General features: G+C 44.1%; 1 protein-coding gene across 1 annotated transcript in view; it reads right to left on the reverse strand.

The window, feature by feature from the left end:
* PLXNC1 (plexin C1) overlaps positions 1–15,091 on the reverse strand; it is a 132,218-nt gene that overhangs the window by 77,400 nt on the left and 39,727 nt on the right. Inside the window, exon 5 of the mRNA XM_036891047.2 lies at positions 2,351–2,465. Coding sequence (XP_036746942.2) covers positions 2,351–2,465 — 115 coding nt within the window. The remainder of the gene's footprint in view (positions 1–2,350; positions 2,466–15,091) is intronic.

The raw sequence follows: 15,091 nt of genomic DNA on the forward strand, positions 1-15,091 counted from the left end.
GTGCAAAAATGGGATGTCATAGCCTTTTGTGTTTGCCTATGTATGTGAGGATTTCAGTTTTCTTTATTTGCTTGTTCCTGCCTTCCCTCTCCTGCACATCATCAGTCATCCAATCTGGGGGAGCCCATGTTTATAACCTAGTATGAATTCTTCCACATTTTTCTCCATGTTCAAATAATCATATAGATAGATACATACATATACATATATAGGACTTTTTTTTTTGTCAATACAGGATCATGCTATCTATACTTTTCTGCATCTTGCTGCTTTCACTCAACAAAACTTCACAAAAATCCTTCCAAGACAATTGCTCCAATTATTTCTTTTTAATGCTGATTCCATAATGAGGATAAGGATAAGAAGATGTACTATCTTCTAACTGTTTTGTGTAAAGAGATGATGCTTCTTGGCAACAGAGACTCTGCCCTTCATGGGGATTTTTCCGCACATAGAAAGCGACTAGAATGTTGCTAGACATATGATGGGCAGCTACAAACACTCTGAACTAATAGGTAGAATTTAAGCTAGTAAGTAACCTTTAAGATAATAGGCAGAATTGAAAAAATCATAGACTGCCATCTCTGTAGGTCAGGGTCAGGTATTATTTAAATAAAGATCTGAGGCTTTTGGGTAGCTTCTAGATAACCATAAGGGCAGGAAATACTTTGAAATACTATGACCAAGAGATGGAATCAGGCATCTCATCAACATTATTAAAATATCAGTTCAAAGTTGGCCTCAAAGAATCGCTTTACTCAAATTACTAAATTCTTACCTCTTTTACCTTGAGAGTGAATGGTGAGCTGGAGAGAGTGAGGTAATTGTGTGAGGAGCCTCTAAAGGGATTCGGGTAAACCACAGGGGGACCCCAGGTGGGGAAGAAAGCACTCGTGGTTGTTTGGGTGGCATACATTTTTTGTAATGTTCCAGACTAGATGTAAGTGGTGATTAATTTATACCAGTAAACCCAGAGATAGGGAAGCAAATCATGGAAACAACACTTGTGATTTAATGAAGTGACTTTCCCTCACTGCATTTAGCTGAAGTATAAACCTTAAAGTTTTCAAAATGATAAAAGAAAAAACCTTGCATGATCTTAACCTCTTATCAGAGCCCTGGGTACATGCGAGGATCATGGTATTCTCTACCATTCTCTATCAGCACCAACCCAGCCACTTTTCAGACTGATAAAGGGAAATAAAAACCTGACTACCGATGCTTAGGTGCCTAAGCATCTTCTTCACAGGATCTGTTTTTTCAGACTCAGAGCTCGTGGCGGTTTGGGTGAGAGCTTTAAAAGTCGTTTTATTTTATCCCCTCCCTCCAACACCAGGAAGATAACAGAAAGTGACAATAGCCAAATAACTTTAAATCCATGAGTTCTGATCAGTTATGACTTGAAAGCTTGATTCTTTCATTATTTATCACTCATTAACTACTCTGGCTCTCCTTTATTAAATGTTAAATCATCTTAAGTGGTATGGTTCTTGCGATTTGAAATGGCGAAGTGTAAGGGAAAAGAGAAAGTGGCCCATTTCCTTGTTAATATGGCATTCAAATGAAACAGTGAGCTCAACAGACAGGTCAGCTTGGCTGCTGATGGGGATTCTGTATAATTATTCATAATACAAGAGCCATAATTAGAAAGAAAGTGTCTCCTTACAGCACCACTGAGATTATAAGGCAGGAATTCCATTTTCCCATAAGGCATGGCTGGTATGTGAATCAGAAAATGCCTGGATATGCTCATTGCTTCATTTCTCTCATCCAGTGATGGGGCTGATGGGCTACGAAGGGCAGTACTGGTGTAGCAAGAGCCTCCTGGCTTCCAACAGGACCCTGCTGGCAATAGCCACAGCCCATAGTGGTTTCTCTCCCTTTCTGCCAACACTGCCTGAGCCATGGACGTACGAGTGTCAGGAGGAGCCTGAACACATTAGCAAAAGGAAGCATAAAACAAAACTCTGCACTTAAGTCACACTTAAGGAATCTTGTTGACCATAATTCTGAACTTCCTTTTTCTCTATTCCTTTAAACAAACATGCTTTTCTACTACATTAATAGTCCATCTTTTCTTTAAAATCAACTAATAAGGGTCATTTTCATTTGCACAAGACAACAAACCCCATGAGGGCAGGCCCATGATGTGTCTTGTTCTGTCTATATACCCACTACCTTGCAGAATGTATGACACTCAATATTAGAGTGTAGGCACTCAGTATTAATTATTAAATGAATGGACTCTCTTAGCTTACCTGATTGCTAATACATGTTTTACATACAGAAGGAATTAGTATCAATTGTGCAAAATGAGAGAGTAGAGACAAATTAAAATCTTTCCTCTTACCTTATCTTTACTGCTTCGAACTAGGTGAATTTGAGGGCACCTTTTAGCTCCCAGTGAAATATCCAGCCAGTGTTCTGAGTTCTCTGAAGGTGCACAATCTTCTTTAAAAGTACACCTATCAGGGGGAAAAAAGGCACTAAGACAGTAACCCCACACATGAATTAGTTAAAACTTTCTCACACTGGGCCTTCAGTACAAAACGCCAGCCTTTGTAGAGTGGATTATTGATCTTGAGCAAGAATAGGAACATGATGCTAAAACCATGAAAAGCAACAGGAAAACAGCAGAGTGCTTTTTCCACCATATCTCGGAGCAGAGAGCTGCAGAAAACACTCTGGACTTAGACTCCTGAGCCCTCTCTCAAGATGACATCACTAAACACATCCTCTCATGGCTTCTAAAATTAAAGAGCTCCCTTCCAGAAAAACCTAGCAAAGAACAGCCCAAGAAAGGGTTTACAGACTGTATAAATTTTAGGTTTGTGATTCATTCCCAGAATATCAAGCTACTGTGTATCATTTTTGTTAAAAAATAAATAAATAATAAATAAAGGTACTATTTTGTGCTTTGCAGTATGATAATTAAATAAAAATATTTCAAGGGCAGAGTCTTCCCACGAATTCGATAAGATGTTCCATAACCATCTGCTACTTAACATTTGTTTAGACAGACACCAAACTAAATAAAAAGTCATGGGTGAAACACTTTCTGGGGCCACTTTCCCAAGTCCGCCAGCGCAAACAATGCCCTGCATAAATCTTAAGCTGTGGCGAGAACCAAACCCATCAGGGGCTGAGGGGTGAGATCACAGCTTCCCTTGATGCCTCAGTCACTCTAGGGCACGCTAAGCTGGGAACTCCTGCCTGACCAGAGGGGCCGTCCACCTGACAAGAACGGACACCAAATGCCACATTATTTTCAAATGGGGTTGGACTCTACAAACATGCTGTCAAACAGTATCAGGCAAAGAACAGAACACCTCTGTTACCTATGTCTCCTCACAGCCTAAGGTTAAATGAAGGGGCAGAGAAGAGAACCAGTGACAGTGAGTTTTAAAAGAAACTGAAAATTCATGAATCATGAGATGGAAAAGCAACCAACTGATAACCACATGCAGCTGGAGGGGGTGGGGGCGAGGAGGCTGTTCCTGGAAGGACCAGAATGGAGTGAGGTGTGGTCCCACATAGTGGATTTGACTACCCAAGCATTTTATGTCTTCTTCTCTTTTTCATGATTTTAAGAATTTAGGCCCCATGGCTTCATCTCTGAGCTCTGTGCTAATTTGAATATGACAAAAATAGAACAGGAAGCCAGTGAGTTTCATTAAACCTCATCTCCAAGCAAAGACTTTCATGCACTGGGGAACCCTGCTTCCAGGGAGCACACCTGGGTCTCAGCTCCCCTGCCTCTGTGTCAGTTCCTTCCCCAACAGCATGGCCCTGGGGATTTTCATCAGCAAGTCTCCAAAGCCATAAATTTATCTGACCCTTGATGCTAGTTCGTCCGTCACGGACAGTAAGTTCAAATTAAACCTCCTCTCAACATCGGAGAGAGTTTGCAATGAAGGGGTGAGGACTGCAAGCGCGTCTGAGAACAGAATAACGAGGCTCACTCCTTATTTTGTATTTGAAAGAGACTGTGACTGTCAGGAACTACCTGCCTCCCATGAACACTCTGGTTTGTATAAGGCTCTTCCTCTGCCTATAAGAAAAAAAAAAAAAAGCCAGTTCTGGAGAGACTGAAGTACAAATATTTTAATGCTGCCTGGGAGTCAAGGCCTAAGGCTGCCAAAAAAACAAGTGTAAGATATTTCATACAAATAGTGCTACAATTTGCCAGTTTGTAGGCAGAATACAGGAAAGCCATGAAGTTATCACTCCCTTTTCTGAGCTCCTATAGCATTTCTTGTCAGAACCACACATTCTGGTATTTAATCATATGCTGCCTTGAATTATAACTTAACTGTTTCATATGTCTATGTCATTTTTTCCCCCAAATAAGCTCTAAGCTTCTCAAAGGAAGGAAGAATGTCTTTAATATTTCTTCAACAAATCCCTCAGTGTCTGGTAGAACGAAATGCAAATACTAGGGTTTCAATAAATATTTTTGAATGAATGGATGAAATATAAAATCCCTATAGGTCCTTTCTGTTGGTGATTTTTCTTTATCTAGAGTTTCCTTATAATTTATGTCTGTCTTATAGTAAAAAAGACTATTTTTGATGTAAGATGAAAGTTCAAACCCGGGGCCAGGGAGGGAAAAATCAGGAGTTGAGATTCTCAGTTTATCTTCTGGGGAACAAAAAGAAAAGAAAATATGAAAATATGTGATGAATCTTTCATCATGTGAATAAGGTAAAAATAAAATCTAACCATGTCAAACAACCAAACATAAATTCCACATTTATAAAACACCTCTGAAATTTCTAAACTCAGTTTCTTGCTTCTCACCAGTTTAAAAAAAATAAAAAAGCAAACTGTGTCACCATGAATGTCTAACCAGATGGTCAACAAGCAACAGTATCTTATTACTTCTCCAATACTGCAGATTATAAAATCTTCATGACAGCACATTATCCACACACTCAAGCTTCTTTAGAAGGGGGAGATCTTATAGCTCCCCACTTCAGTAAACAAAACCAGTTACTTTAAAATGGTCCCTTTTGAAAGCTATCACTCTATATTGCTATGTATCACAAAAACAATGCTGAAGTTCATGGACACTTTTTTTTTGCCTAAATAAAATTAAAATCTCATTGTGGGACATGACTCTTGGTGAGGCTGATCCTCACTGAGGCACTCTGAGGCTGACTTCTTAACTGGCTACATTTCAATTTCTGCAGGTCACAGATAGGAAGAAAACTTGATTCAGATTATAATGAGCACATTCTGAGGGAAATGGCAGAGAGAGATCTGTTTTCCTTACATTATATTATTGCTATTGCCCCATCCTTTACTGAGGGTCTACCAGAAGTCCTAAGACTCCCAGTCAATATTTTATTTTTCTAGTCTCTATTTCTAACTAGATCTCATGCCTACGTAAAGCCAATATGCAGACACTAGCCTATTTGGAAATTAGCAAATGGAACCAGCTCAAATGAAAAGAAGGCCTGAAGGAAAAAAAACACAAATCTAGAAGATTTATTTTTTATTTTTTATTAAAAAAACACAAATCTAGAAGATTTATTTTTTATTTTTTATTTTTTATTTAAAAAAAAGCTTTCCTTTGGGTGCAACACACCGTATGTGGAAACAGCATAGTGAATGAAACTACTTAAGGTTTTTCCTTATTAGTTTGCTTAAAATCTGCTATAGAGCCTAATCTATTCAAAGTAATAATAGTTTGATAGTGCCACTCAACTATGTTAGTATGTGGGCCACCTCTCCCTGACCCCCAAGGCACAAAAACTATGTCCAAATCCTACCCAGTCTCCAGCTCATAAACAAAAGGTTCCAGACACTCATTTCTTCAGTTTGCTGTTTGGAATTCAGACAGTACTTTCACACAGTAGTCTGCCTCCTAAGTTCATGGAAATCTGTCTAAACCCTAATGTCCCTCAGTACGTGTCCCACCATGCACCTGCATGGAGGGAACACGGCTCCATGCCAGGCAATGGTTAGAGGAAGTACTCTCCCATTGGGCCTCACAACACCTCATTCTGGAAGGATGAAACAGAGGCTTGGAGAAGTGTGTAACATGCCACAGTCACACCGCTACAAGTGGCAGAAGTCTGGCCACTTGGCTGCATGGCCTCCTAGGTGCCCTTACTCATTTAATGAGGGGTGTAAGGACAAAGACATTCAGAGTACCTCCTGGGTTCCTGGGGCCTTAACAGTGGTTGAGGAGTGGAGCTGGGCCCGATGAGGCGACAGAGATGAGGCTCCCAGGGGCAGAGAACAGAGAAGATCAGGTAGAGTCTCTAGGATGAAAGGGGCAGCAGGGACTTGGTGGGGTGGGTGGGGGTGGGAATTCTCGAAGGCCTCTGATTCTCATCTATCACTAGCCCTGAATACAAAACATGCAACTAGAGGTTAAAACTCCAGGAGGCCTTCACCTTACAAATCTACTGTGCTCCAAAAATTTGCTTGCAAACCACCTGTTGGTAGTATAGAATACACGTGTCTTCCCATAGAAATAATGTTATAGACAGTGATTAGGTTTTCAGGTTAGTCCACAAAATCTATTTATCCATAATGTAACTTCAACACTATATATGCAATACAAGAGCAGAAAACAATGAGATTGCAGCCATTTGCATTATATAGCAGTCTTCCTTCTTCTTTACTTATTTGTGTTTCTGCCTCAGCTGGTAGTCTGGGAACAGTGCCCAGCTGGACTGACATTTAAATTTATTATTACAGTATTGTATTTATACAGTATGTTTTTTAACGATATGGCCTAAATTATTAATTGTTTTTATGCCAACATGAAGAAAAGGGAAACCCACCTCTGAAAAGGAGCCGAAGTTCCCAGGAAGGTAAAACGCCCATGGGCAGACTGGCTGGGGGACCTTAAGAATCTGACTCTATTAGGCTAGGATTTCTCAGTAAAAATTTACCACTTACTCAACCTCGAAATAGAAACTCTGCACTCAGATGTGTAACTTCTACTTCCTGCCACTCGAATTTCATCAGCATTCTTTAATCTAATTGTTCACCAAGAGCAGACAGTCCCCAAACGAAACTGATAACTAAGTATCAGGTAATTGGCTTGAATGTGGAGGTTGATGTGACCTGTTCCAAAGATTCTGTACTGATATAGTATCAGAAAACTTTTAACAAGGAAACAATCCAGCCTCTCTCTCTCTGGAAACAGGAGACTGTGTCGGCACTGGGGGAAGGTTTTGCTAAAAGAGCATCCCAAGGTCTTCTACTAAGTGATTTGAAACAGATGTCTGCCTTTTTTTAGGAAAGGCACAGAGCCCAGAGGAGGGGCCAGGTGGTCCCCAGAATCAGAGGATTTTCATTAACATTGTCAGTCTACAAGAACAAGGAACCAAACTGGATTGAATAGAAGAGGATAGGAAGTCACTGTGAGAAACCAGCCTCTGAATTCAAGGCCTCCAGTATCAGGAAAGGGGACTGCCAAAATATAAGACCAAAATAACTTGCGAGAAAAGCTGAAAAATTGGATCTTCATCACTGGAGCTGAAAGTCAACCTACATGATAAAATTATGCTAATAGCAAAGATAATTTAGAAGATTAAAAAAAAAAACATCTAACATGCCAGACAACATTCTTTCATCTGATTGATTGATTTCTCACAACAAACCTATGAGGTAGAAGCAATAATTGTCCCTGCTCTACAGATGGGAAAGCAGGCATAGAAAGGTCCATATTGTTTTCCCAAGTCACAGAGTGAGTAAGTAGAGGGGCTGAGATACAAAACCAGCAATGCAGTTCCCAAGTCCATGGTCTCATCTACCACCCTATTGCCTCTCCCAAGAGCTAACACTTACTAAGCCCTCCCATGGGCCAGGCACTGTTCCCAGGGCTTTTCAGGAATTAACCCATTGATCCTCACAACCACTTCAGGTAATAGGTATTACTGCTACCAGCTCCATTTCAAAGACGGGGAAAGTGAGGTGCAGAGAGATTAGATAGCATGGTGTGAATCTTAGCAGTCTGGCACTGGCGTCCATACTTTTCTTACTATTGTGCCAAAGTCCTCAAAATTTTTAAAGGCTTGCAGGATAGCATCATAAATGCCAAGACAAAAGTAAACAGGTCCTCCCAGAACATGAGCCTATTTAGGAAAATACAGGTTTTATTTCACTTCTCAAAGTGTATTCTTCAGGTTATTTTGGGTGCTAAAGTAGGGTTCTATTGCTAAGAACTTTAAGAAACACTAGTTAAATACAATTAAACAAGTTTCTCTGCTGCAGGACTTCTCAGAGCCTTGAATATGCTGGTGTGCTTTGTAACTTTCCAAGACAGGGACAGATGATACATGATCTTCCAACCTTTTTGTTGAGGGATGAGAAGTTCTGGTCATGCACATTGGGAAACACTCCCCAATCTTAGTTAATGAGCAGTAGTTCAAATGGCAGATCAAATTAGGAAGTTTGGGGCCTTTTTTGGCTCTCTTTTCTCAACTCTCATCCTCAATTGATCATGACCTATTAATTCAGAGCGTCACTCTATGCTACCTTCTGCATTCCACGCTCACCCATCACCTCTCACCTGGGCTCCTGCAGCTGCCTACTGATTGGTTTCCCTTCCTCCCACCTCTAGTGCCTCCAATCAGTCTCCACACTGACATCTAGGTTATTCTCAAGCAACAGCTGATCATGTCACTTCCTACTTAAAAATCTTCAATGGCACCCTTTCGCCTACACCAGACTCCTCCTACCTACATGCCTTTCATGACCTGGAACCTAGAACATGTTTCATGCTCATCCCATCACCCCGACATTATGATCTAGCACTTTCCTTCCTTTCCAAACTCATCCCCAGGTAATTATATGTTGATGAATCTGTCTCTCTAGTTAGTCTGCAAGCTCCTAAGAACACAGATCCCTAATACATTGCTTCTGACAGAGAGCAGTTATTTGATAAACACATGTAGTGCAAACATGCCCACTCTTCCTAGCATATGCTATTCCTACTATTCAGAATGCCCTATGATCCAAGCAGTCTGGCACTGGCATTAAAGTGAAATTGTTTCCCTTGTTCAAGGCTAGTTCAGTGTCACCTCCTCCATGCTGTCTGCCCAGCCTCCAAATCAGTCACTCCTCTGTGTCCCCGTGGCACCTTACACATGCTTCTGGTAGATAGGGCACAAATTGCATTAGCTGCTGATTGCCTGTTTTTCTGCTAGACTGTAAGTTTCCCAAGGGAACAGCTCATCTTATTCACCTTGGCACCCCAGAGCCTAGTACTGGCATTCACTCTACAAATATTTATTGTGTGCCCATCAGACACCAAACATTACAGCAGGCACTGGGGACACATTGATGTATAAGCCAGTTAAAATCCAACTCTTCATGAGCTTATATTCCAGTGAGGCACACAGACAAAAACCAAATAAGCAGACAATAATTTAAGATAACTTCAAATTGAGGAAAGCCTTCTGCAGAAACCAAAATTACAGCAGGGAAGAACTACTTTAGATAGGCTGGTCAAGAAGATGGCATTTTAGCTCAGAGTTTAAGGATGAAAATGATCTAGCCTCATCAAGAGTAGCGGGAACAACATTCCAGGCAGAAGGAACAGCATGTGCCAAGACCCTGACTTCACTTAAAGCTTGGTCTCTGCAAAAAACTGATTAAAGAACAGATTGGCTGGAACTTAGGGAAGGAAAGGAAGGGTAGTTCTGTCAGTTATAAGCTGGTGACCCTGGGCGAGTTAAGAGCCCTTTCTGTGTTTCACGTTTTCCATCTGCAGAAATACATATTGTTAATAGCATCTAACTTGTGGAATTGTTACAAAAACATACATCTATTTAACTGAGGCTTACAATAATGCCTCAATAAATATTAGTTGTTACCATATTTATTACATGGCAAGTGAAACAGAATTAGGCAAAAATTTGGATGACATAAGCCAAACAAATACAAAATAGTAGTGATGAGACAGGGATTTGAGCAGTAAGGTTAACCAGACATGTGTGCATGGCTCACACACTCCAGGTCAACAGTGCACATGCCTTTTCTATGTAAGATGCAGACACAGTTCAAGGCTCCTTGGAAGACTCTTTAACACTCCTTCCTCCAAGACTGAAGGATTCTCTGGGGTCTCCCCGTGCCTTGAGCCCCAGCTAGGAGAGCACTGTCCACGGTGTACTGAAATTATTTGTTCTGTGTCTGCCTCCCACACTCACCTACCTGTGAGCTTCTCCAGGAGAAGCTTCATTCAGTTTCCTTTCCCCCAGGGCCTGGTACAGGGCCTGGCCTGCGGCTGGTAATTCAACAAGCCTTAGCTGAATTGGTTTAAGAATTAAATTTTAAAGTAACTAAATACTTGGCCATGTCTCCATGATATCAGCATAAGTTGTTTCATTGATTTTTGTTCACAGGGTTGGCCTGTTAACTGGCATGGTGGGAAACCAGCCTTTGTCTTGGAACTTTGAGCTATTTAGCATACATAAAACACACTGCAGACTAAAACATTCACTCAAAGGGATTTGTGGCCTTTGCCCCATGCGGTTCTTTTGTGGGTGATGGGTGTGCTAAAAGTTGGAGTTTTTATTTCCAAACGCAAACCATGAGCCAAAGAATTTAAAGGAGGCATTTTTTAAATTGGTAGCATGGAAATAAAAATGGGAATTGATGCCTCTTGAATCAGGAAGATCTGCATTCAAAACTGCTCTTCCACACGCTCCCTATGTAATGGGGGGTGCTTCCCTTAGCCTTCTGGGCCTCAGTTTCCCACCAGTAAACAGATGGCAGTGATAACAACCCCATCTTCCTGAGAATAACAGTGAAACCCACGCTCAGTGTATCTGAGATGCTCCGCTCTGTAGCAGAATATAAGCGCCCGAAATGTCACAAAGCCCCGGCAGGAAGGCTTCCAGTGGAGATCTGGACATTGTGCTTAAATGCAGAGGAGTAGCTGGAAACAGGACAAGCACTGGATGGCAAAGAACAAGTGAAAACATCTGAGAAATTTTTTAAAAACCAATCAATACATACTTATGAAAGTGCCTGCTGCCTCAGATAAGGTCATTTCAAAAAAATCTATTCCATTAAAACATGTATTTCCTAAAAGGGGTGTTCCTAATGTACTTGTTGGAAGTCAGAGAACATCACTTAACAAGACGGCCAAGGAAAGCCGGTGAAGGCTGAGGTCTGAGGACCCTGGTCGCCGGCGCTACCGGACAAAACGGGCTGCTGAGGATGCCCAGCCTCCTCCCTGTGCCCGGCACCCAGGACCCCGGAGCTGGGCTCCTTAATGGTTTTATCCTCTCTCCACCTTCTGGAAGTAAGCAGGATTTATTCACAGCTGCTAAACGGTTGATAAAGATGATGAAGAACCCGGGGGACTGGGGTTCACCCAAGATGCCTCCCCAGTGTCAGCAGGCCCCCAAATCCTTTCCAGCATTTCTGGGAGCCCCGACGCAGGGTGCAGCCTCCGCTGGGGTGATTCAGCAATGCCCCGAGGTCCGGATAACACATTCCTCTTTGCTCCCCACTGCTTCCACCCCCACAGACAGTTGTCCTACTTGCTTCTACACAATTAGTCGGCACAATGGGGCCCTCATACACGAAGGAGGGGCCCCCTCACATCCCATTACCGTCATTACCGCTGTCATTAGAGCCGCAGTGGACCGTAAAGGAGAGTCACCGCGCAGGCCTTAAGCACAGGGACACAACCCGGACTGGGAAGAGGAAGGGGCGCGGGGCTACAGCAATCTGTCTCAAGCCGTCTCGCTGGCCACTCAGCTGGATGTGGCCACGGCCACATTCATGAAGGGCCACATCTCCGAAGCTGAACATGTCCTTCAGGCCTTGGCTCGGATGTCCGCTTCTCAGCGAAGCCCTCCAGGACGGCTCTGATTCAAACTGTCACCTCTCCTGCCTCCGGCCGGCACTCCCCACCCACCTCCTCGGCTTTGTTTTTCTTCCTAACTGATCACCTGACAGGCTTTTTCCGTATATTTACTTTTGCACTGTCCGTCTTCTCTCATGTAGTGATTTCAATAATGTTCCCACAAAATTCATGTCGACTCAGAGCCTCGGAATGTGACCTTTGGAAATAGGGTCTTTGCTGATATAATTAGTTAAGGATCTCAAGATGAAATCACCCTGGACTTACGGTGTCAGGTGACTGGGGTCTTGATACAGGAGACGGGGGAGAAGACTCGGGCACACAGAGGCGGAGGCTGGAGCACGTGGAGGTGTCCCACCAGCCCCGGAACCCGGGGAGCCCCCCGCCGGAAGAGTCTCGAGGGAGGGTTCTCCCCACAAGCCTCCGGAGGGGGCGTGGCCCTGCTCACACCTCAGTTTTGGATTTCCAGCCTTCAGAACTGGGAGAGAATAAATTTGTGCTGTTTTAAGCCACCGACTTTGTGGTCATTTGTGACGGCGGCCCTAATGCTCCCCTGGAAGGCCCTTCCGGGAGGGCCGAGAGTCGGGGCTGTTTCGTTCACTTCTAGGGAAGCCTATTGCTTAGAACAGCACCTGACCCGCACTAGGACCTCAGTTAACACCTGCTAAATGAACGCACAGACGCTTAAACGTACAAGGTGGAAGGGTCTCTAACTCAGGCTGGCCCTGAGTCTCATGGTCTTCAACAATCAGTCGTCCGTAAAGGGTCTGTTTGGACCAGGCTTTCCCCTCGCCTCCCACTGCCATGAGGGATAATGTATCTTTCTTGTTTCTATTCCCTTTCATTAGAGTGGTAGGTAAAGGTACTGCCTGGGGAGCTAGGCCTAGACTTGAATCTTAGTTCCACTACTTGTACAACTTGTGGTGGACAGAATAAAGGCTCCAAAGACTTATTAACCTGGGACCTGTGAATGTTACCTTCCATGGCAGAAAGGACTTTGCAGATGTGATCAAGGGTCTCAGATGGGGAGGTTATCTTTGATTATATGTGTGGGCCCCAAGCAATCACAAAGGTCCCTTTAAGAGGAGGCAGGAGGGTCAGAATCAGAGTGCAGAGCCAGGGGGATATGCAGATGTCACACTGCTGGCTTTGCAGGTGCAATGAGGGGCTGTGAGCCAAGGAATGCAGGCAGCCCCAGAAGCTCTGAGACAAGGAGATGGATTCTCCCTACAGCACCCAGAAGGAGCACAGCCCTTTCCACAGCTCAATTTTAGCCCAGTAAAACCCACTGCAGACTTCTGACCTCCAGAACTGTAAAATAACAAATATATGCTGTTTTAAGCCCCCAGGATTGTAATAATCTGTTCACGAGCAGTACAAAACCTAAGGCTGCTTCCTCCCTTCTGATGTGGGTAACATACTAGCCCTTACTTCACAGGGTACCATGAGGACTAAACGGGTGTGACCTGGGATGGGCAGGGCCCAGGAATGAGCATATTCCTCCCCAGCCAGGAGACTGTCTCCTGAGCAAGCCTGGGCCCAAGGCAGCTGTCATGGGAGGCGTACTGCAACAGCATGCTAGAGGACAGGTGGGTCACCCCAATGGACTCCTCCACTGAGAAGCCCTCCGTGGCCCTCTCTGCAGCACACTGCCTGCCCCTCATGATGGCAGACAGGACTGGAGTCACACACGCTTCAGAAGCATGTGGCTGTTGGTTACCATGCACCAGGTTGTCCTGGGCAAGTCTGTGGGCAAGAACAGCCCACAGTGCCTGGGGTTAATGGTTAACCCTGGGGAGGCTTGAGGGAGGAACGTCTCAGGAGGAGAGAGGAAACGCAGGTGTCAAGACAGGAGAGCAACGCTAGGAACTGGATGTATCCATAAGCAACTCATTTAACTCTTTGTTTGTTACTCTGAGATATTGGGGACAAATATGTTTAGCAGGTAGAACTTCAGTTTTTCTCTCCTGTGTTCAAAGTCCCCTTCTGTTACTGCCAACACTTTCAGAAAGGCTGTTCCAGGGACGGACCACAGAGCCCTGTTGTTGGGCCAAGTTGATGAATGATCTCGTTCACAGTCCCATGTGCAGAACAGCCTACCAGCAGCTGAAGATCTAAAAGCTGCTACCTGCTTGCGGGTCTTCCAACTCTGCACGTGGAAGCAACACATGGAGGAATATGGGCAACTTAAATCTGTACAAATAATCAAGGGAAGCCTATCAAAACCTTGTAATTAGCATGCCTGGGGCTCTGTCCCCACCCTGTACACATCTTATGCGGGGTGTGGCTGTACAGGATGGGACAATAAAGACCACTGTGGCCTTTCCTGCATGACCCATGTTTTGAAGAGCACCCAACCCCAGATCCATTACATGGCTGGGACCAAGAAACCTGGAGCCCCATGGTGGTGCCAGGAGAGGTGGGGAGGCACATGCAACCTGGAGAAACAGCTGCCAAGTAGGTTACTCAGAAGAGTTGTGAGATAAACTCACTCTATACCAACACATACCTAAAGACAGGACCTAGGAAGTGGAAGGAGTGGGAATTGTGGTATAGCTAATGCCTGGGTTACGGTGGTTCATCTTCAATGCTGCCATCAGGATAATCTTTTTAAAACAGGTACACGGTCATGTCAACCCCTCTGCTGAAACCCTTTAAGGAGTCGCCAGGACTCACTAATAAGATTCAATCAAACTAGAGGCTTTCTGGTCCCACCCCCTGCTGTGCCCCATCCAGGTCCTTCCTTCTAGAGCCAGTGTTCCCTGCAGTTCCACCCGCCACTCCCTGGGAGGACCTGCTGCTGTGGTGCAGCTCCTCCCGAAAGGCCTTCCACTCCGTCCTGCCCTGGTGAAAGCCTATGCAGGCTTCAATGCCTAATTTTAGGGCCACCTCCTCTCTGAAGCCTTTCCCAACCTCAGTTACAACTAACAGCTCCTTCCTCGGGACTTCCACCATCCTAACAGCTAACATTACTCAAGGGCTTACTATGAACCAGGCACTGTGCACATTATTTGATTTAATCCTCTTGGCAGCTACAAGGTAGGAGCTGTTAGTAGCCCTGCTTTATCAAAGAGACGATCCGACACAGAGAAGATAAAACACTGCAGGTCACAGAGCCCAGGTTCCATCCCAAGCAAGCTGACTCCAGGACTGGCTCTCTTGTGCTCCTGCTGTACTGCCCCACCTGCAGTAGGGTGTGTGGAAGTCTGCATTTCTGTGCAGCCTGAAGAGGCTTCTCCTACATCCCTGCCC

This window comes from Manis pentadactyla, chromosome 10, assembly GCF_030020395.1.
Source record: "Manis pentadactyla isolate mManPen7 chromosome 10, mManPen7.hap1, whole genome shotgun sequence".
Classification (NCBI taxonomy): Eukaryota; Metazoa; Chordata; class Mammalia; order Pholidota; family Manidae; genus Manis; species Manis pentadactyla.